Consider the following 21,348-nt stretch of genomic DNA (forward strand, 5'->3'; position numbering starts at 1 on the left):
GGATATTTGTCCTTTGTTTTTGGTAATCTATCCTTGTGTTTACGTTTTCCTTTTATTGGGTCTTTTTAAAGACATTGTATGACGTTTCTTCAACTCATTAGTTTTCTTTGATATGACTCGTAATACTGAACAACTGCATTCTGGAATCAATCATTCTAGACGGTTCTTATCATTATCCTGTTAACTTCTAGGTTTGTTTTGTTGTCTTTTTATTTAGCGTGGCCCTTTACAGTTCTAAGTAAATTCATTAATGCTCTTCTTTCTCAGGTGTCATTATTCTGGTCTTATAAAAGAAATTACTCAACTTCGTGGGTGCTTTTCTATTAAAATATACTATGAGCATGCTTCTGAAAGTCATTCAATCATATTTCTAAACTAATTTAAGGGCCACCGCTGGTACTTTTCTGGCAATTTTTCTTTTCCTGAATTCATTATTCTGTTTTTTTATCAAAATAATTTTAACCTTAAGTTTTATGTCTTTTATATGGATATAATATGCTTCTGAGTGATTTTTTTTTTCTTTTCTTTCTTTTAGTAGACTATTTTTAGAGCAGGTTTTGGCTTCACAGTACAACTGAGTGGGTGGGATGGAGATTTCCCATTATGTGCCTCCCTTTTGACCAACATCTCCCCCTACAAGTGTATGTTGGTTACACTCGACGTATCTGCATCATCGGATCAGTATAACACCGAGTTCACACTTTACACTAGGCTTACTCTTGGTCTTATATATTCTATGGGTTTAGACAAATTTAAAATGTTGCGCATCCAGCATCATAGTATCATAAAGAGTAGCAGTTTGACTAACAGAAAACACTCCATGCTACCTATTCATACTTCACCCTTAATTCTCAGCAATCTCGATCGTCATCCTGTCCCCACTGTCTGGCCTTTTCTACACTCTAATGTGGAAGGGAACACATAATATGTACTATTTTCAAATTGAGTTCTAGTAATGCATTCAAATTTCCTCCATACCTTTCTGTGGCTTGATAGTTCATTTCTCTTTGGGGCTAAGTGATATACTATTGCCTGTATGTATCAGAGCTTATCCACTCCCCATCGTGGATAAATTGGTTGATTAACACTAGTATAAACATCTATGTGCACGTTTTTGTGTGGCCTAAGGATTTTATTTTAAAAAGTGCTTATAAAAGCTGCATTCTTTGAGATCACATTTGAGCAGGTCAAATCTTCCCTAGAACTGTAAGTTGGACATATAACATTTTGGGGAGAAGAAATTTCATTTACTTTTCCTCAAATATATGAAAATTGAAAAAGGAATTTTGGAAAGTAAATTTGGAGGCAATTTGAATTCTGCTTTTGAATAGCTGATTTCTACTTCTTGGGTGCTTTTCCTTTCAGGTTTCATACATTAATGAGCATTGCTCATTCCACAGCAATTCTTTCTTAATTAGAGGATTCATTTTCCTTTTATAACCTCATATATGTTGTTCTAAACAATATATAGATGAATTTCATTTTTTAATCAAACTAGAACCTGTCTTTTCATTTTACAATTTGTAGTTACTGCATTTTGCTTTTATCTTTCTGGCAAAAGACAAATATCAGCCCATGTGAAATGTTCTTTTCATCATCCTGAACTGGAAACTTTTTCCCATCGCCTTTTGGTGGTATAAACACTTTAAAAAGCAATTTGGAACACTCTACTAACACTGAACATATGAGTGTTGACCTAAGAATTCCACTACTATGTTTTATCTCAAATATATGTGTGTGTGCGTGTGTGTGTGTGTGTGTGTGTGTGTGTGTAAATTGTTCGAAATACAAAAACGTTAATAACAGAGTTTTCCATAACAGCCCTGATGAAGTCACTTGAATGTCAATGGATAAATAAATTACAATGCATTTCATAGAATACTGTATCAATGGAATGAAACTGAATTACTACGGCAATTACCAGATACAATAGCACTTGGCTCTTGAAATACATTGTTGATTAAATGTAGCTGGTGAATAATGCATTCTGCATGGTTCCATTTTAGTTAAGTTCAAACTGGCTAGCTTATAGTATTAAAACTAAGGATGATGATTTTCTATAAGGAGGGAGTAAGGTTGGAATGGGGAGGAGGAGATTCTAGCCCCTCGGTAATATCCTGCTTCTTGATGTGCCTGGTGGTGTTGTGGAAGTGCTTATATTAAATTTTTATTGTTTAAAATATGTACCTTCTGAGTGTTTTACTTTTCAATTAAATTTTATTTTTAAGAGATCACTGTGGGTATTTTATAGAGAAGAGTTTGTGGGATGAAACAGGGGAAGCAGAAAGGCTGGATTTAGGTCTGTTGCAGGGCTCCAGGTAGGGCACGATGAAAGCTCAGAGGAAGGAAGCAGTGGTGAAGGTCGAACACCAAGCAAGTGGGATATGCCCGAGAATAGAAAGGACACGCAGATAGAGTGAATGAGAGAAGAGTCAGAGAGAGGAAAGACGAGATCTGGGGTAGGAGCAGCTAACTGGGTGGATTCGCAGCAATAATGTAACCTGCTGCGTGATGAGAAACATAGAATTGAAGAGAGGGATGTATTTCAGATATGGCATCATTGAAGTTCTTTTTAAATATTCAACGGACATTGTGAAGGGTAGAGGTCTAGTTCAGGAGTGTCTGTAGCTCTGGAGATGTGTAGTGATCACTGTTTGGTATGCACCCACGCGCGGTCCATTTTGTATATGCCTATGGTCATCTTAAAGTAATTAGAAATTTCGAGAGCAGTATTAACTTGCCATTCTGCATAGTACAAAGATTAAAATACACATCCCGACGTTTATTTAAGAAAGGTTTAAAAATAAAACAATAGGTACTATATATACACTTACAGTTAAGAAGAAAAATGACCAAATGCCGCTATTCTTTCTGCCATTGCGAAAAATGAATGAAATCACATATGTCAAGAAAACAAGAGATGAGACATATCCAATGCTACACAGGATCTGAAAGCAGACATACTTAGATTAGGCAAAGTAAATACTAATGAGGAAAGTGCCGGTATTCATCTCTCAACTTTTCAAAACTATAGGAAAGATAATTTCATGTTCTTTGGTTTAAGATAAACACTGCTACTCCCCTGGTGAAAAACTAGTCTAATTAAACTATTTATTAATCTTTCTTACTTACCTGAATTAACAGGTTTTGAATTATGAATATAATCTCTTCTGGGCTAAAAACATAATCCATTATTTGCATTAGAAGGAGAATCAAGAAGTAGAGGGGAATATCCACCAATGCCTGTCCAAACCAGTAAGCTGAAGGGTACAGGCCTGAAATCCATAGCTGGGAATGAATTTTTTTCTGATGAAGAAATAGAAGAATCATTAAAAGGTAAAACTTGAGGTTTGGGAAATTTCAAATACATAGACACAAAAGCATTTATTTTTGCTCTATATCTTTTTTTTTTTTTTTTTCTGGCACTGAAGATGGTAGATGGAACTTGGGACCTTGAGCTTGCAAGGCAGGTGGCAGCACCACTGAGCTAAATCCCCAGCCCTTTCTTTAATAATTATTATTATTTTGGTTTGACAAAATGCTGCTACCATTTGCCATACCCCTGCTTTAGAGATATTAAAAATGCTGCAGACTGTGCTCATGACTTCATTGTCCAAAGGGATAATGTACTGATATTACCAGATAATCTTCCATCAGTAAGTAGGCATTTCTGTTCTTCTCTTGCCCAAGGTGCTTCTTCCTTTGACAAGAAGGCATGGAAATTGCATAACGATTTAAGAATGTGAGTTTACAACTGCATCTAATAGTCCTGAAATTTATTGTGAATATGAACAATGCATTTATAATTGGCATTTTATTTAGAATCTAAGGATCAGTCATCTATTTAATCAATTTGATTAAAAAAAAAAACCTTGTGGGGACCTGGGATTTAGCTTAGTGGTGCCACGCCTGCCCCACAAGCACAAGATCCTGAGTTTGATCCCTGGTATAAAAAATAAATGAATAAATCAATAAATCTTTTGGGCTGGCATATGCAAGACTCCTATAAAATGTTGCACTTTCTTAATTATCTTAAAGTGCAAGCAATTTTTCACTATTATAGTGTGAATACTAGTAAGTAGATTTTGATATTGTAACCCATGGAGAGCCACATTGTTACAGTGCTTGTCATAATAGAAGGGTTAACAACTTTAACCTGGACTGTTTATATGAAACATACAAGCAATCAACATTTTAAGTTAAATTGGGCTCATATAAAGGTATTTATTTTAAAAATATGAATGCAAATAAAATATAAATTGTGGAGAGGGGAATGCTTCTGAAAGAGAACAGGAAAGGGAATGATAGTGAGCAAATATTTAGAGAGCTTGATGCTTCTTGTTCATTAATTTTTTAAAAATATATTTACAGAGTATTACCATGTGGCTGGTTTTAAGTCAGTCATGGGGCTCTTGTGGAATTTAACTTGCAGAGGAAGAGGGGGATAAAGGCAGTGTGTATAAGTATAGCTTATAGCTACATGACTAAAATTGTGTATATGTTAATAATAATGGGGTAAAGTCAGAAAGGGGCACTCTGTGAGGTAACACTTGAGTTAGGGTCTGGGCAATGGATAAGAGTTATTTGGGTGACAGGTTGGAAGTATTTTGGGCAGAAAGAACAGCAGGAGAAATGGCCCGGCAGCAGGAAAGCTTATATTTTAGGGAAACTGGAAAGACGCTAATATGACTGGAGCATTGGAATCAAGGTGACAGTGACGTAAAACTGAGGGACAAAGATACAGCCGATTTCAGATGACCCAAGGAATTCCAGGCTATGGAAAGGATTTCGCTGTTGCACCTTAGCACAGTGAGAAACCACTATGGAGATTTAGGCAGGAAATTAACACGGCTAGCTTTGTGTTTCTACAGTATTACACTGCCATGCTCCGTAGAAAATGGAGAAGGAGAAAAGTATTGTATTGCCCATAGCAGAGACAGGGAGGTAGAAGTGCTCATACAGGGAAGAGGTGATGGTGTCTTTTATTAGCGTTGTAAGAAAGGTGACAATACACAAAGAGTCCAGATATATTTCAGAAGTAAATTCCATGACTTATCATTCACTAGCTATGGTGGGGAGGAGAGAAAGGAGTGTGCCATTTAAATTTGAATTTTAAATATAAGTATTCCCACACAATATTTGTAACATATTTATACAAAAAATTCATTATTTATCTGATATGGGTATCTCTAGTTTATTTGTTCAACCTGGCAAACTTAGCAAGAGTGGTTCCTAGATTTCAGCAAAGGCAAAGAAAAAGCAGATCCACTATTTCTGGAGAAGAACAAAAACTGTGTAGGTGGAATTGAAAGAAAAAGAATTGGCTTTCATTATTTTTTCCCCTCAAGAGGAAGCAGTGGATAAATGAAAAAAAAAGGCTCAAGTACCAGGACCATGCACAGATCCTTAAAGCAAGCTCTGATCGCAGTGATGGACATCTATTTTAAACTCAATAAGAAAGAAAGGAGACTGGGCTGAAATTATTTCTGTGCTGACATCTCAGTAACAAGAAGTCAACCGGAAAAAGAACACTCAGGTCAGGAAGCATAGCCCAATGACAATGGCACATGTGAGAACCAGAGAATGGGTTAGGTACAGCAGGAGACTGCAAGGAAAGGTAGGGAACAGACAGAAGGTGGAAGACACAGACAGTGTAAAGAATTAGGATTTAATTCTACCTATAAAGGGAAGCTTTGGGAGGACATTAGACAAAGTGATTAGATGCTCTTATTTAAACTGCCGAAAGTTCACTCTGGTTGTTTGAAAGGAATTTATTACAAATAAGGAGATCATTGAGTAGATATCAAAGTGGTCCAGACAAGGAATGTTGATCACTTAAGACTAGGATGAAAATAGTAGAGATGGGCAAACATGGATGAAATAGATACATTAAAAGTAGTACCTAAGGGAGCTGTTGATTAATTTGACATGAAAGATAAGAGGTTGACAAAGGCTAATTGCAAAATTTCAGGCTAGAGCAACCATGCAAGATACTACCATTCAATGAGATGGGAGAATTGGGAGAAGAGTGGATCTGGTCAGGACAAGGAAAGGTTTGCATTTGCTCAAAATTGAAATGTCTATTTCTGACCTGTGTGGAGATATCAAGTAGGCTACTGTATATATGGAAGTTGAGAACTCTGGAAATAGCTGAAGGGACCGGGGATTTAGCTCAGTGGTGTCGTTGCCTGCATTGCTAGCACAAGGACCCAAGTTTGATCCCTGGTACCAGAAAAAAAAAAAGCGAAATAGATGAAAAGGGGTCCAGGACTAAACCCTAGATATTTATCCATGGAAAGTTATTAATGTTAGGTATTATTCTAAGTGATATTTAGGCATCGTTTCACTCCATCCTCACATAAACCTACTACAAATAGATGTAAGTGTTACACATTTTACAAGTGATGAAGTGAGAAAGAGAATTATTGAACAACTTTCAAATTTCATATAGCTTGATAAATAATCAGAGTCAGGATTTGAACTCAGGGAGGTTCCATTCAGAAGGAGGAAGAAGAGGTAAAGAAGAAAAGGAGAAAAATGAAGAAGAGGGGCAAGGAGGAAGAGGAGGAGGAGAAAAGATAAAGATTGACAAGAATGGTAGAAAAACAGTGAATAAAGTGAGGAAAGAATAGTATTTTGTATTTGTCATGGGAAAAGTTCTTAAAGACAGGAACATTTTAAGAAGTAAAATAGATGAAAATTAATTCAAGCCCATCAAAGACACTCTCCAAACTTTTACAAGGTTCAACATCACAAAGCAAGCATGATGTCAAGACAGGCAGGAAGGGACAAGCTTCTTTCAGAGGCACTAGAAGTACCGTGGAGAAGGAAGAAAGCTCTATTACAGGGTTCTTGAATTTTATATAAAAGCATCAAAATGAAGCTTTGAAGGGATAGTCATTTTCAACAATAAGTCAAAGCGCTGTAGTGAGTTGGTCAGGGCAGTTTAAATGAGTGACTTTATCAACCAAGTCAAAACTGGAAGCCGTCATTGAGAGAGGGGATATGTTTATGTCTATTGGGGATGTGGTTGTGTCAGCAATAAGTATCTGTAAATAAAACCCTAAGTGATACACAGCTAGAGTTATCATTCCCTGTTAGGTGGTGATTTCCAAAGATACTCTTCCTGAGGTCTCGTGTTTGTTTTTTAAAAATATTTTTGAAAACCTTTTCATGGAATCCTTGATCATTCATTGTAGCAAGCACATAAATTAGATGCATCACCTGGATGTTAATCAATACCACAGGGGTCGAAGGAGAGTTCTCTGGAAATTAAAAATATTTGAGAACTTTGTTAACACTTCTTACTTTAGTGTCATCAATGCTGCTCATGGCAATGTAAGGAGTGAAACAGGCGGCCAGTGGTATCCAGAAGAAGGCGCTGCTCAGGTACTCAAAGTCATAAGACATATGTTCCTGAAATCATGCAGAACGTGGTGAGCAGATGGCAACGCTCATCTGGTTCATTTGAGCTGTCTTAACTAAATTAGCCAAGTAAAGGAGTGGAGCTAAGCATTCAAAGTGCTGTTTGCAATTTCTTACTCACATTCACTTTCAGTCCTGTGTTGCATAAGGTAGACATTTTAAGCATGTATTACGACGTACTTATGAAGAAGCAAACCCGAGCAGATGGTAAGAACTGGACAGGTCCTATGGTTTTCAACTTGTGAGGCAGGCACAAAACATCTACTGTCTGTCTTTATGATTACAGCATCAAACAGTGTGTGTATATATAGATACATATGTATCTATATATACTGATTTTGTAATTAGAAAAGACACTGTAAGCTATTATTGGAGATGCTATCTTTTTTTTTTTCTACATTATGAGTTTATTGGTACATTTAGGGATACAGTACAGTTACATTCATTGTTGGGATCATGTACCTTTACATGGCAAGTCTTGATTCTCATTTTTTTCCCCTTACCTCTGCCCTCCCTTCACCCCCTCCTCCCCTCCCCATCTACAAACACTTTATTTTCATCTTTTCATTCTCTCACATTTTTTTCTTTTCCCTTTTTGTTCTTCCCCTACGTATCACACCTTCCCTACACCTTTAGCTCCTTTCCTCCCATTTCTAAATGTCAGTAATCTTATTAGAATCTTATGCATTGTTGCAGAATATTCACACCAGGGAAACTATTTGGTATTTACACATGTGGGACTTATTTATTTCACTTAGGAGTATATCTTCAATATGTATCCATTTTCCTATGAATGAATCTATTCTCTCGCTCTTTATGGCTGAGTAATATTCCATTTTATAGAAAAACCACAACTTCTTTATCCAGTTTCCAACGGATGGGCAAATAGGTTGTTTCCAAGATTTAGCTATTACAAACTGTGCCGCTATAAACATGGGTGCACATACTTCTCTGTGATATGATTCTTTTAGTTCTCTTGGAAAGATACCCAACAGAGGGATGGCTGGGTCAAATGGAACCTCCAGTCCAAGCTCTTTGAGGTATCTCCATATTGATTTCCATAGTGGTTGCACTAGTCTGCACTCCCACCAACAATGGAGGAGGGTTCCTTTCTCCCCACAACCCCGCCAACATTTGTTATTGTGTGATTTCTTGATAGCAGCCATTCTTTGTGGGGTGAGGTGGAATCTCAGTGTTGTTTTCATCTGCATCTCTCGAATGACCAGTGATGTGGAACATTTTTTCATATATTTTCTTGCTGCTTTCACTTCTTTGTATGAGAAATGTCTGTTCATTTCGGATGCCCATTTTTGGATCGGGTCTTTATATTTGGGGGGACTGATTGTTTTGAGTTCTTTATATATCCTTGATAATAGTCCTTTGTCTGAGGTACAGCTGGTAAAAATTTTTTCCCACATTGTAGATTGTCTCTTAGTTCTGCTAATGGTTTCTTTTGAAGTACAGAAGCTTTTTAGTAAGATGAGATCCCAGTTGTTGATTCTTTCTGCTAGTTCCCGTGCTACTGAGGATTTGTTCATAAAGTCTTTTCCTATACCAATGTCTTCCAGAGTTCTGCCTAACTTACTTTCCAGCAAGTTTAATGTTTCTGTTTTAATATTTAGATCTTTAATCCATTTGGATTTTAATTTAGTGCATGGCGAAAGATAAGGGTCTAATTTTAATCTGTGACAGGTTGATATCCAGTTTTTCCAACACCATTTATTAAAGAGGCTATCTTTCCTCCACTGAGGATGGTGAGCTCCTTTGTCGAAGATGAGGTAGCTGAGTACATCTGCATTTGTTTTTGTGTCTTCCAGTCTGTTCCATTGATCCTCAGGCCTATTTCTTTGCCAGTACCATGCTGATTTTATCACAGTGGCTTTGTAGTATAGTTTCAAATTGGGAATTGTTACACCTGGTGCCATGTGACTGTTGCCTATAATGGCTTTTGCTATTCTAGGTCTCTTGTGGTTCCAAATGAATTTTTGGATTCTTTTTTCTAGTTCTGTGAAATATAGTGTTGGAATTTCAATTGGCATTGCATTGAATGTATATAGCAGTTTCGGTAGTATGGCCATTTTCACTATGTTGATTCTTCCTACCCAGGAGCAGGGGATATCTTTCCATTTTTTTATATCCTCTTCGATTTCTTTTTTCAGAGTGCTGTAGTTTTCAGTGTAGAGATCTTTTGTTTCTTTTGTTAGATTGATTCCTAGATACTTCATTTTTTTGGATGCTATTGTAAAAGGAATTTTTTCCCTTATTTCTCTTTCTGTCTGTCTGTTATTTGTGTATAGAAAGGCTATTGATTTTTGGGTATTCACCTTGTATCCAGATACTTTACTGAATCTGTCAATTAAGTCTAGAAGTTTTTTGGTGGAGTTTTTTGGATCTTCAATGTAGAGTATCATATCATCAGCAAATAATGATAGTTTAACTTCTTCCTTTCCTATCTTTATTGCTTTAATTTCTTTCTCTTGTCTAATTGCTGTGGCTAATGTTTCCAGAACTATATTGAAGAGAAGTGGCGATAGTGGGCATCCTTGTCTTGTTCCTGATTTTAACATGAAGGTTTTCAGTTTTTGGCCATTCAATATGATGTTGGCTGATGGTTTTTCATAAATAGCCTTTATTAAATTGAGGTATAGACCATCTATTCCAATTTTTTGCAGGGTTTTTATCATGAATGGGTGTTGAATTTTATCAAATGCTTTTTCTGCATCTATTGAGAGGATCATATGGTTTTTGTCCTTGACTTTGTTAATATAATGTATTACATTCACTGACTTTCGTATGTTGAACCACCCTTGCATCTCTGGAATAAATCCGACTTGGTCATGATGGATGATCTTCTTAATAATCCTCTGTATTCTGTTTGCTAGTATCTTATTAAGGATTTTTGCATCTATATTCATTAAGGAGATTGGTCTGTAGTTCTCCTTTTTGGTTGTATCTTTCTCTGGTTTGGGAATCAGAGTGATACTTGCTTCCAGGAATGAATTTGGAAGTATAGCTTCTCTTTCAATTTCATTGAAAAGTTTGAAGAGTAATGGTAGTAGTTCTTCTCTAAATGTCTTGTAAAATTCAGCAGTGAATCCATCAGGGCCTGGGCTTTTCTTTGTTGGTAAGTTTTTAATTACATTTTCAATTTCACTGATTGTGATTGGGGTGTTTAAAATGTTTTTATCTTCTTCGTTCAACTTTGGTAATTCATAAGTATCTAGAAATCTGTCCATTTCTTCTGTGTTTTCCATTTTATTAGAGTACAGGTTCTCAAAGTAGGTGTTCATGATCCTCTGGATTTCTTTCGGATCTGTTGTGACTTCGCCTTTTTCATTCCTAATTGCATGGATCTGAGCCTTTTCTTTCCTTTTTTTGATAAGATTAGCTAAGGGTTTGTCAATTTTATTTATTCTTTCAAAAAACCAGCTCTTTGTTTCATTTATTTTTTGTATCGTTTTCTTAATTTCAATTGCATTGATTTCTGCTCGGATCTTTATAATTTCCTCTCTTGTTCGAGCTTTGGGTTTTTCTTGCTCTTGTTTTTCTAGGAGTCTAAGTTTCATCGTTAAGTTGTTTATTTGAGCCCGCTCTGTTTTCCTAGTGTGGGCATTCAATGTTATGAATTTTCCACGTAGAACTGCTTTCATTGTGTCCCAAAGATTCCTGTATGTTGTATTGGCATTCTCATTTATTTGTAAAAACTGTCTAATTTCTTCTTTAATTTCCTCTGTAATCCATTGATTGTTTAGGAGAGTGTTGTTCAGTTTCCATGTGCTTGTGAAGTTTCTATAGTTTCTTGTGCTATTGATGTCTAGTTTGATTGCACTATGATCTGATAATAAACAGGGGATGACTTCAATTTTTTTGCATTTATTTAGACCTGTTTTGTGTGTAGATGCTATCTTGCTACTCTCAGAAATCAGTGCCAAATCAATTACTTTTTTTTTTTTGTATCAGGGATCGAACTCGGGACCTTGTGTTTGCCAGGCAGGTGGTGGCACTGCTGAGTTAAATCCCCGGCCCTAGTGCCAAATCAACTCCATTCAATGAAAACTCAGTCTCCTAGTTCAGCATAATGCCCAAGAGGCAAGATCAAATACCCTCAAGGACCTGACTGAGATTACCAACTAGGTGGATATTAGAAAATAAGAGTATTGAAGCTTGGAGAAAAATAATTGGCACATATTCTATACAAAGGCATTGAAATTTTTTGTTTTTGTTTTAAAATCAAAATCCTATACAGGTTAAAGACAACCTTGAGTTTTGTTACAAGCTTGGATTTACCTATAATTAATTGCCTAGTTACAATGCAAGTATCCTAAGTTTTGGGGTCTGTTTTCTCCTACCTCCTCCTAAAACTTAGTGTCCCTCTGAGATCTTATAGCACATATTGTTCAAATAAAGATGCTTATGTGATGATAAAGCCCTAAAAAGGGAAAAAAGGACACCAAAGACTATATCACTCAATTCATATCTTTACCTGTGGATGCCATGATTTATTTTCCTGATTTGGAAGTTCTCTGTGGAGGGATAAGTCACAGACTCAACAGCTAGCCTCCTTACTCATGACCTGGTTTGTAAGTGACATATTATGTTCATGTTAAATTAATTATAGCCACCCATAGTCAGAATTTGGTGAGGCTCATCCTGAAGAGAACCCACAGAAAGACACTTATAACACTGGGAAGATCGGTTCCATTAAGGACTCATTGAAGTGGCTGGTAGGAAATTCCCACAGATGATGAAGGCCATTGAGTGGCGTCAGAAGCAAGGTCTGAACTACGGTGAACACTGTGCTTTAGGATCTAGGAGAATGCACTTGCAGAATTGTAGGAAAATGTCAACAGCCTGGTGGGAACGCAGAGGGGCAAATCAAAAGGGGTGAATTTATATATAAAATCAAGGTCATCTGGGCATTTGGGTAGAAAATACTTTGGATTTAAGACATTTTTTTAGAGGCAGAGCATCAAGTCTCTTGCTCCTTCTTGGAAACACCCTATTCTTGATTATCTAGAAAACTGACTAGACTACTTGAACCTGACACCTGATGGAGTACACTGGTGCCTCTGTGCACTGTAGTTTCATCAGCTGTCTGAAAATAATAATAATATCTCAAAGTCTTATTGGGCCATTTACAAATGTTAGGGCAAGGAAACCACATGGTAAACATTCCTTCTGTCTTAGAAAGAAGGAAGATAATGTGTATACTTTGGGGTAACTCCGAAATTACATTTTCAACATGATAGCAATAGAAATTTAAACACTGGATATTCAATATCATTGAAAAACTAGATTTAGATGTGATATTGTTTTTAAGATTTTTTAAAGAATTCTTTAATAAATAATGTATACTAAAATACTTAGAATTAAAATGATATGGCTTCTGGAATTTACTTCAAAATAATCTTGAAGCTACATGTTCATAATGATTGAGATCAGCTTACAGGTTCATTAAGATGTTATAGGTTGTATTATATGTATGTTTGAAACCTTACATAATAAAAAATTTCCTTAAAAAAACAAAAGAGAAACAAGAACTATTCCTATGTTCTTAGTTCTAATTCAGCCAGTTCTCTAATCTGGTCAAAGTTGAATATCCCCTGGTGGAAATTTTGTTTTTGTTTTACTGTAAATCGAACCCAGAACCTTCACACGGAGCCACATCCCCAGACTTTTTAATTTTTTTACTTTGAGACAAGTTCTCACTAAGTCACTGAGCTGCCCAGGCTGGGCTCAGACTTATGATCCAACTGTTTCAGTCTCCCAGACAGCTAGGGAAATTTCCTTTAAAGCCCTTCCAAAATAAAAATAATAACGATAATGATAAGAAGTATAAGTTATTGAGCCCCTCAAGTTTTCAATGTTCACATGCCCTGTCACTTGTTCTTACAATAATTCAACCAACTCAGCCCTGTGCTCACGTTGCTTCACTTCTATCAAAAGAAATTTTTGTGGTGAAGTTATCATCTGATTCTTTGAGGTTTGGTACAGTAAGGCCTACAGAAGTCAGACAGTTTAAACTTTAGCTTGACCTTGAGGACTTTGGCTGTTTCGACTATGTCCGTGTACCTAGGGCTGGAGGAGTAAGAGATCTAAGATCAAAGGTGGAATTTTTTCCCAAATATTTGTACTTTCTCTTGCTCCACTAACTCTAGGTCAACTGAACAAGGTTGTAATGTTTTGTCATCAGTCTTAATAGTATGCATATTACTCCATAATGACATACATAAAACACAAACCATTTTAGGGACATATTCCTAAGAATTGACATATTATTTCCATATTTGAAAGACTTTCTTGAGAACTTCTAATAGCTCAGGATAAGTAAGATAAAATTATACTTACTGCAAAAAATGTGCTTCTGTCAGTCTGAATGTGCTCTGTGGAATTAAAAGTTCTAAGTAATCCATTGCTAATAATATCGATGAGGACAGGAAAGCAATTTAGTCTCTTAGTATTACAGGCTATTGAAAATCTGTGATCCTAAAATAAAACAGATATTTTTAAGTTTGCAAAAAGCAAAGAGAAATTTAATGAACGAATACGATCGACAAACATTCAGGTTACTGATAAGTAGTGAGGGCAAAGCACAAATGTGATTAATATCACCAGGGCTCATGTTATTTGACTAATTTCCAGTATACTTAAAAGAATCCAGAAACTAATAAAGTATTCTCTAAATAATGAAAAAAAAGAATAAGATAAGACTATAAGAGTGAGAAGCAATTTAAATATGTTCGGGGACCATTTTCATCTCCAGAATTAAGGATTATTTTAATGTTACATCATTGCCTTTTCTCTTTTACTTTCCTTTTTAGTTTTATTTTAGGATTCCCTATTTTTAATGTTCATACAGAGATTTCTTTAACTGAAATACCAAATAGTTTCTTTGGTGTGAAAAACTATAATAGTGCACAGGATCCTAATGAGATAATTAATAATGTGAAATAGGAAGTAAAGGGCTAAAGGTGTGGGGAAAGTGGGAAGGGTGGGGGAAAGGTAACAAGGGAGAGGAAAAAAATATGAGAAACTGAAAAAATGGAAACAAAGTGTTTGTAAATGGGGAGGGGAGGAGTGGGTGAGGGGAGGGGAGGGACAAGGGGAAAAAATGAGAATCAAGACCTATTATGTAAAGGTACAGGATCCCAGTGATGAATGTAACTGTATTTGTATACCTAGATTGTACCAATAAACTCAATAAAAAGAAAAAAAATAATCCAGGGACTTTGGATACCATAATAGCAGCCATGTGGCTATTCCTGCCTCAAAGCTCACTACATAACATGCTCCGATGGATTTTAGCAGCTTGTTTCCAAATGTGGTGCATTTATTTTATAAGTAAAGAATGTGTGGATACTTGGGAAGCCGGAGGCAGTTAGGCAGTTGTAAAGCAGGCATATGTTTTCACAAATAGTAAGCTTATATGTAAAAGCTGTTTTAAAAGGACAATATAATCTTTATAGATACATATGTAAGTAGATACATAAGTATATATATGATGTGCTTATTTATCCCTCAGAGAAAAAAATAAGTAAATTATCTACATTGCAGAGAACATGGGCAAGCACCAATAATGCCTTTTTGCAAAAAATAAATCAAATACATTGCATCCAACCCATTTACCCAAAGCAAAGCTGTTAGAAAATTACTTTTCTGGGCATATTGGAAACTAACTCAACTGGGACCTAAAAGAGGACTAGTTTGAGCGAAGGTGATTTCTTAGGTTATTTTTGGCATGGAAATGTTTTTCTAAAAATTAACTTGGATGAGTGACAAATGATCAAAGGATACCTTATCCATTTCAGTGAATTGTCTCATCTTTTCTATTAGTCTACTTTTGTGCTCTCAAATTGCTACAGAATCTAGACAATGACACATTGAAGTGAAGCAATACAGAAATACGGCAAACTGCAGTGTAGGTCAAGGTTAAATCGGGCAGTTGTTTCATTCCAACTGAGAGTAAGATTTAAATGAATTACTGGAATGGAATCCTATAAGTAAATAAATTAGTAACCGCCATACACAGTTATTCTGTACTATTACTCTGGAGGCAGCAGGCAAATTATTGCAGCCCAGCTTTTCCTCTCTTTGTATCAAACCGGCCTTTTATGTCAGTTGACTTGAATAGTTCAAATTGTGCATCGACGGTCCCTCTTTGGTGAACTGCAGCAGAGCCCCACACACCTCCGCATCGCCTGACACTGTGATGGCTCCATTGTAAGACGGCTCCTCTGTGCCATTTCTAGTTCCAAGGGCGTCCACTTCCAATGCTATGTTCTGTTGCCCCAGTGCTTGTACAAAGTCGTCGATGCTGGAGCCTGCCATGAGGGTCAAGATCAAAAAAAAGCAAAACAACAAAACAGCAAACGCTGTTAGAAGAAAAGAAACAACAGAAAGCTAAATGGCATCACTCACAGCAGACCATCATAACTGTCTATGGATTGACTTAAAAGGTAGAATTGGGGCTATGAAAGGAACTAGGGCTACGCTACCATTCTGTTACCATGGACACGACAAGCTTCCTTTACCCAGGACACCTGGCATTTACTTATGATTTCTGTTAGTGTAAAAGTTCTCAGCAATGGCCTAGGGACGTAGCTCAGCAGTAGAGCACTTGTCTAGCATGTACAAGGGCTCTGGGTTTGATCACCAATAAGCCAAATAATAAGAATCATAAGTGATTAACGTTGTAATCCTTGACATGAGGAATCTTCTATCTTCTTATTTCAGAACAAAAATTTTTCCAGGCTCAGCAATTCAGAGATTTACAAAATGACAGAAAGACCTCAAGAGTGAATCAATGATTTATATGTTTAAATTTCCTTTGGTTGCTTTGTGCGGGAACCTAGGTTTGAGTACACTTAAAATGTGTTTCTAAAACAGGCTCTCTCTAATATTGTACTTTTTATTTTTTCAATGAACTTTCCATTTGGCCTCAATCAGCTTTTTCTAAAACCTTCCAGAAGTTTTTCTTTATGTGTTATAGCGATCTCTCAGAAACAATATTTACAAGGTGCATCTTAGTCCCAGGTTCACCTGTTTTATTGATGACCAGTAAATGTGTCAGAGGATCCTGTGGAGGTTGTCCTGGTGAGAGGAAGTACATGTCTGGAGATAGATCCCAAGTGTAACTTTTTTGATATAACTCATAGAATAAATGCTCCAGGAGTTGAGGGAAAAAGCTAATCCCCAAAAGCAATAACCTATGTGGAAAAAAATATAAAAGAAAAACTAATCTATAGTAACTTCTTTAGGTTACTAGTTTTGAGCAAATAATAGGTATCATAATAGAAATATATTGTAAGTACTACATAAAAATTTGAATCATGCGTCTTCCTTTTTCCTCTTTGTAAAACTAGAGGGTCCTTATGTATACGCCTTTTGTCTTCTCTTATGTCTAGTCCTTTACTCCCGCCTTAAGCATTTCATTCGGTCCTATGAAGTCCGCTTATTATGATTTTAGTCTCTCTCCAATGCCCATTTCTTAGCTCTGTTTCAGTCGGCACTCCTTCCTCTATCTGAACCACTGCAACCTGGCATATCACCAACACTCTGAACCTTTTTCTCACCTTGTTTCCAATTTGTGCAAATTACATTATATTTTTTTGTTCATTTGGGATTCAATGTGCAATTAGTAATCACTCATTTTTATCCCTGATATAGCTAAAAATTCCTGTCTATAATATATGTATATTGCTTGCCTCCAAAACATTCTTTTCACTTCTACTTCTCAAGTTGGGCCTTATTGTCTCTTTTTCTAACATCACTATTATCTTAAATAATTATTTTCATTTTACCCAATGCCTACTATTTCCAAACAATTTTGCAACTTTGTTGATTAATCTTCTTGTATTTTATTCCAATAAAATAAAAATAATGTCTTAACAGGTTCTTAAAATCCAAACTTTATCTCTATATAACATATTCTTAAAATAATGTTTATTCTGTTTCAATGAACTGGGATTAGTAACGGTTCTATAGATTCCTCATGTTTTCCCACACTCAGCACCCCTGTCTGAAATTCTTTCTCTCTTTAGTTCAGTGACTTCCACTCTCCAGCACCAAACTCAAACTCTCCCTGAGCTCTTTCTTCTGTATTTGAAATAATCTCTTTACTATGAGATGCCATAGTTCATAGGATTGTCGATTTTGTATTATACTTATTGAGTATATATCTAATCGCCCTTCTGGGAACTCTGTTGATGTAGTTTGGAAGTGGAATATCATCCAAAGGTCCATACGGTAAGGGATTGGTACCCAGAGAGGCATCATTGGGAAGTAGTGCACTGGAGGTCGAGTGAATATGCTGTATCCTTAGGCCACTGGGGTGTGACCTTGGAGGAGATTGTGGGACCTTTGCTTCCTGGCTCATGACGTACATGATGTGCTCCACTCTGCTTTTTCAAAGTGATGTGGCACCCTCACCAGAAGCCTAATTATGGGCCCACTTCATCTTGAACTAGAACCTCCAGAACTGTGAACAAAAACGGATCTTTTCTCTTTAGGAGTTCATTGTCTCAGGGTTATTTCATTATAGTGATGAAAGGCCAACTAATATGACTTTTGTGGCTGATTTATTTTAATATATGTACAAACGCTTGACCACAGAGTGGTGTATAGATGTGCTCATGAATATATTGGATGAGTGAGTATCTTCAGTGTAGAGCAAGACTTAGGGACAAAGGTAGCATTTAGCGATGCGGCTGAAACTATAGGCACTTGTATGAACCTTGCAGAGGGCTCCAGATGTAGTTGTGATGCTAAAACTGAAATTCATGGTCTCAAAACTGCAAAGTTGAAATTCTATCTGAGTAGCCCTGAAAACCGCAACATGAAGTCGAACCTGAGTTTCCAGCCTGCTGGTAGAGCAGTGTGAGCAAATTTCTTAAAATAAGTAATATACTCATCTATCTCTATTTCTGTCTCTCCTATTGGTTGCAATTCTCTGGAAAATGCTGAGAAATACATATTTGGGAATCTTGAAGACAGAAGGAAAGGAGTCTTTGGGATGGGAGGTGCTTGTTGAGAATTACTCTAGCTCATTTGAAAGAACAAAACTTGTGTGAAATTAAAAGAATTTCAATGTTTATAGGTTTAATTACATACACTATAAACAATTCAGAGTTATTGTTTAAAAGACCATATGCAGTTACTGGAATTTATTTTGTCTGAATGTTCTTTTTCATGATTTATCCTCTTATATTTTTTTTGCGTGCACAGAATACTCAGATACTCACATGGCTAACAGGCTTTTTCTTTCATTCTTTAGCTTCAGGAAGCGAACTTTTGCTATTGCACAGAGCTGCTGCCTCCAGAGCGCCATGCCACCTGCTATTTTCCTTGTTACATGGAGGGAAGACAAAACTTGTTCCAGCTCAACAAGGCTTGCCATGTCTTTTGTCCCATCACTTTGTAATTGTCCCCAAATTGCAACATCTAAAACATAAAATCTGTCATTTTTGAGATGCCATTTTAGTCATGCTTCTTAACTTTTCCTATGATCATCTTTTCAACCAAAGTTTCTGGAGATAGTGCCTTGGGCAAAAATACAAGTAATCTAATTCATGACATTATCAGAGCAATTATTAAGAAAGTTGGAGAGGAGCAAAAAAAAAATCGATAAAATAAAAGGAGTTCTTGGGGCTAGGGATGTAGTTCAGTGGTTGGGTGCTCGCCTAGCATGGCCAAGACCCTGGATATCAACTCCAGCACCACGCACACAAAAAGGTAAGTATAACCACTAAAAATGTACCAAGCATATGGCATCCAAAAGGGAATAGAGAGGGAAGGCGGGATTATAAACACACTTGAAATACACTTGATCAATTCTGTAAAAATGAGAAATGACAAAGTTAACAATGAAGAGCATAGAAAGAGTAAATACAATGACAGTAAACCAAAACCAAGGAAATGCCTTAGCAGCAATCAGACAACAAAAGCGATGCTTTCTAGGGAATGACAATCAAACTGACGATACATCTTTCAATAGCAACAACTGAACCCTGAAAACGCTGGAATAACTTCAAAATACTACAAGAAAAGTAATGCTCAATATAAATTCTAATTTTCTTTTCTCTATATCACTAATATTCAGGTAATAGGTATTTCATATGTATTTTCTGCTTCATGATGACACAGTGTTATATAATGCTGTATTCCACAGAGATATCTCTTTTCTGGTTTGAGTTTTCCCAACACCAGCACCGACAAAGGTATATAATTGCACTACTCAAAGTAGATTTTTCAAGATAAAAATTTGCACATAAAAATAAAATTAAACTTTTTTGCCTCTCTCCCTCCTCCTTCACTTCATCTCACCCTTCACTTCCTCCTTTTTCTCCCTTCCTGCTTTCCTTCTTTCCTTTCTTCCTTATTTCTTTTTTACCTGATTCATCAATAGTTGATTTTCCTTCTAACTTCAGGAACACCTCATTCAAAGTTGTCATGGAAACACCATAATTCTCAATGCCTTTGTTAGGACATCTATCAAGATCCCTGTAAAGGTCTAAAAGCAAGAACACAGATCAAAAGAACATAATTTATAATAACATTGAGAATAATTATATTTCTCAAAAAAAACAATTAGTCATAAGCTAAATGCATTTTTCATCAGAAACAAAACTGATGCAGATATTCCCTTATTTCTAAATATATCTATAGTGTTAGTTTCCATGTGCTTTTAAATATAAAAGCCAAATCTAAAAATTCATTTTCCATTCTTAGAAAGCTACACTTAAAAAATATATTTTATTTAACATATTTTTAAATTTTTAATTTTGTTAGATTATAGGGAGTGTTTAATTTTAAGCTACAACTAATTAAAGAATATTTTTCAGAGAATAGAAATTCATACTTTCATGTTAAGCTTGCCAGGAAAATGTAACAGAAACAAATGCAAAAGATACAACGATTACAGAAGTAATGGCCACTAATCTTCCCCAGTTAAAAAACCCTACTTTAAAAAACTCACCTAGTTTAAAAAATATAAATTTAAAGAAAGGACAAAATAAATACTATGTAAGCTTTTAATTATGTGTTGGATAAAGAAAACAGAAGAAGCATTTCATGATTTCCAGTGAATTCTTAAATCCACCTAGGTATTGCTCCCTTTTCCGTCTTTAGCTAAACTGCTCATTTGGAATGCATTTAATAAAAAAATCAAGTAAAACTGTGCCATGTGGTCTTTATAAAGATCTCTCTTCTTACAATGATACGTATATCAAAGACATGCATGCCTCTAAAATAATCATTATTTCATGATTTTCAAAGGAGCACATTTGATCACTTTTCCACACAACCAAAATGAGAATGGATCACAAATTATTATAAATGGTAATATTACTGTTTTCTGTTTCTTTCTTTTTTTTGGTACCGGGGATCGAACTTGGGACCTTATGCTTATGAGGCAGGCAGTGGAACCACTGGGCTAAATCCCTGGCCCCTTTCTGTTTCTTTCTTAAAGGTGAATCTCAGTTAAGGGTACCAGGCCATGCGAAACAGGCATCATATGTCAGGCACTATTCTAGGTGCTTTATTTATATTCAATATTTTAACAATACATTTAAATGTATTAAATCATTCAACCCTCATAACAGCTTGATAAAGATTACTACTGCCATACTCATTTTACAAGTGAGGAAACTGAGTACAAAAACAATGCATCCTGTTTGGGATTGTATGGCTACTAACGGCACAGCTAGGATTTGCATCTAGGTCTTCTGGCCCTGGCCCTTGTGCTTTCAACCCCTGCGCTCTATGGCCCGGTGGGTGCTGTTTCTGTACGGACCACGACTATGGCTTATTTGATCAAGAATGCCACAGCAGCTCCCAAGATCTTCCATTAAGAGTTGGCAATTGAGTTGGAATTCAGTTGTGTAAATATGTTTTTTTAAACTGTCTTTTTTTTTTTTTTTTTTTTTT

General features: G+C 36.1%; 1 protein-coding gene across 5 annotated transcripts in view; it reads right to left on the minus strand.

The window, feature by feature from the left end:
- Positions 1 to 21,348, minus strand: part of Abca9 (ATP binding cassette subfamily A member 9) — a 61,551-nt gene that overhangs the window by 16,095 nt on the left and 24,108 nt on the right. For all 5 annotated transcript variants that reach the window (XM_033767321.1, XM_010640571.3, XM_033767322.1 and 2 more), the window contains 8 exons: positions 19,814 to 19,933; positions 18,666 to 18,864; positions 16,465 to 16,631; positions 15,613 to 15,746; positions 13,774 to 13,911; positions 7,309 to 7,416; positions 3,133 to 3,306; positions 2,835 to 2,948 (listed from right to left, as the gene is read on the minus strand). In XM_033767321.1, the coding sequence (XP_033623212.1) occupies positions 2,835 to 2,948; positions 3,133 to 3,306; positions 7,309 to 7,416; positions 13,774 to 13,911; positions 15,613 to 15,746; positions 16,465 to 16,631; positions 18,666 to 18,864; positions 19,814 to 19,933 (1,154 nt within the window). The remainder of the gene's footprint in view (positions 1 to 2,834; positions 2,949 to 3,132; positions 3,307 to 7,308; positions 7,417 to 13,773; positions 13,912 to 15,612; positions 15,747 to 16,464; positions 16,632 to 18,665; positions 18,865 to 19,813; positions 19,934 to 21,348) is intronic.

Source organism: Fukomys damarensis, unplaced genomic scaffold (genome assembly GCF_012274545.1).
Source record: "Fukomys damarensis isolate Sample0158 unplaced genomic scaffold, DMR_v1.0_HiC HiC_scaffold_23, whole genome shotgun sequence".
NCBI classification, from domain to species: domain Eukaryota; kingdom Metazoa; phylum Chordata; class Mammalia; order Rodentia; family Bathyergidae; genus Fukomys; species Fukomys damarensis.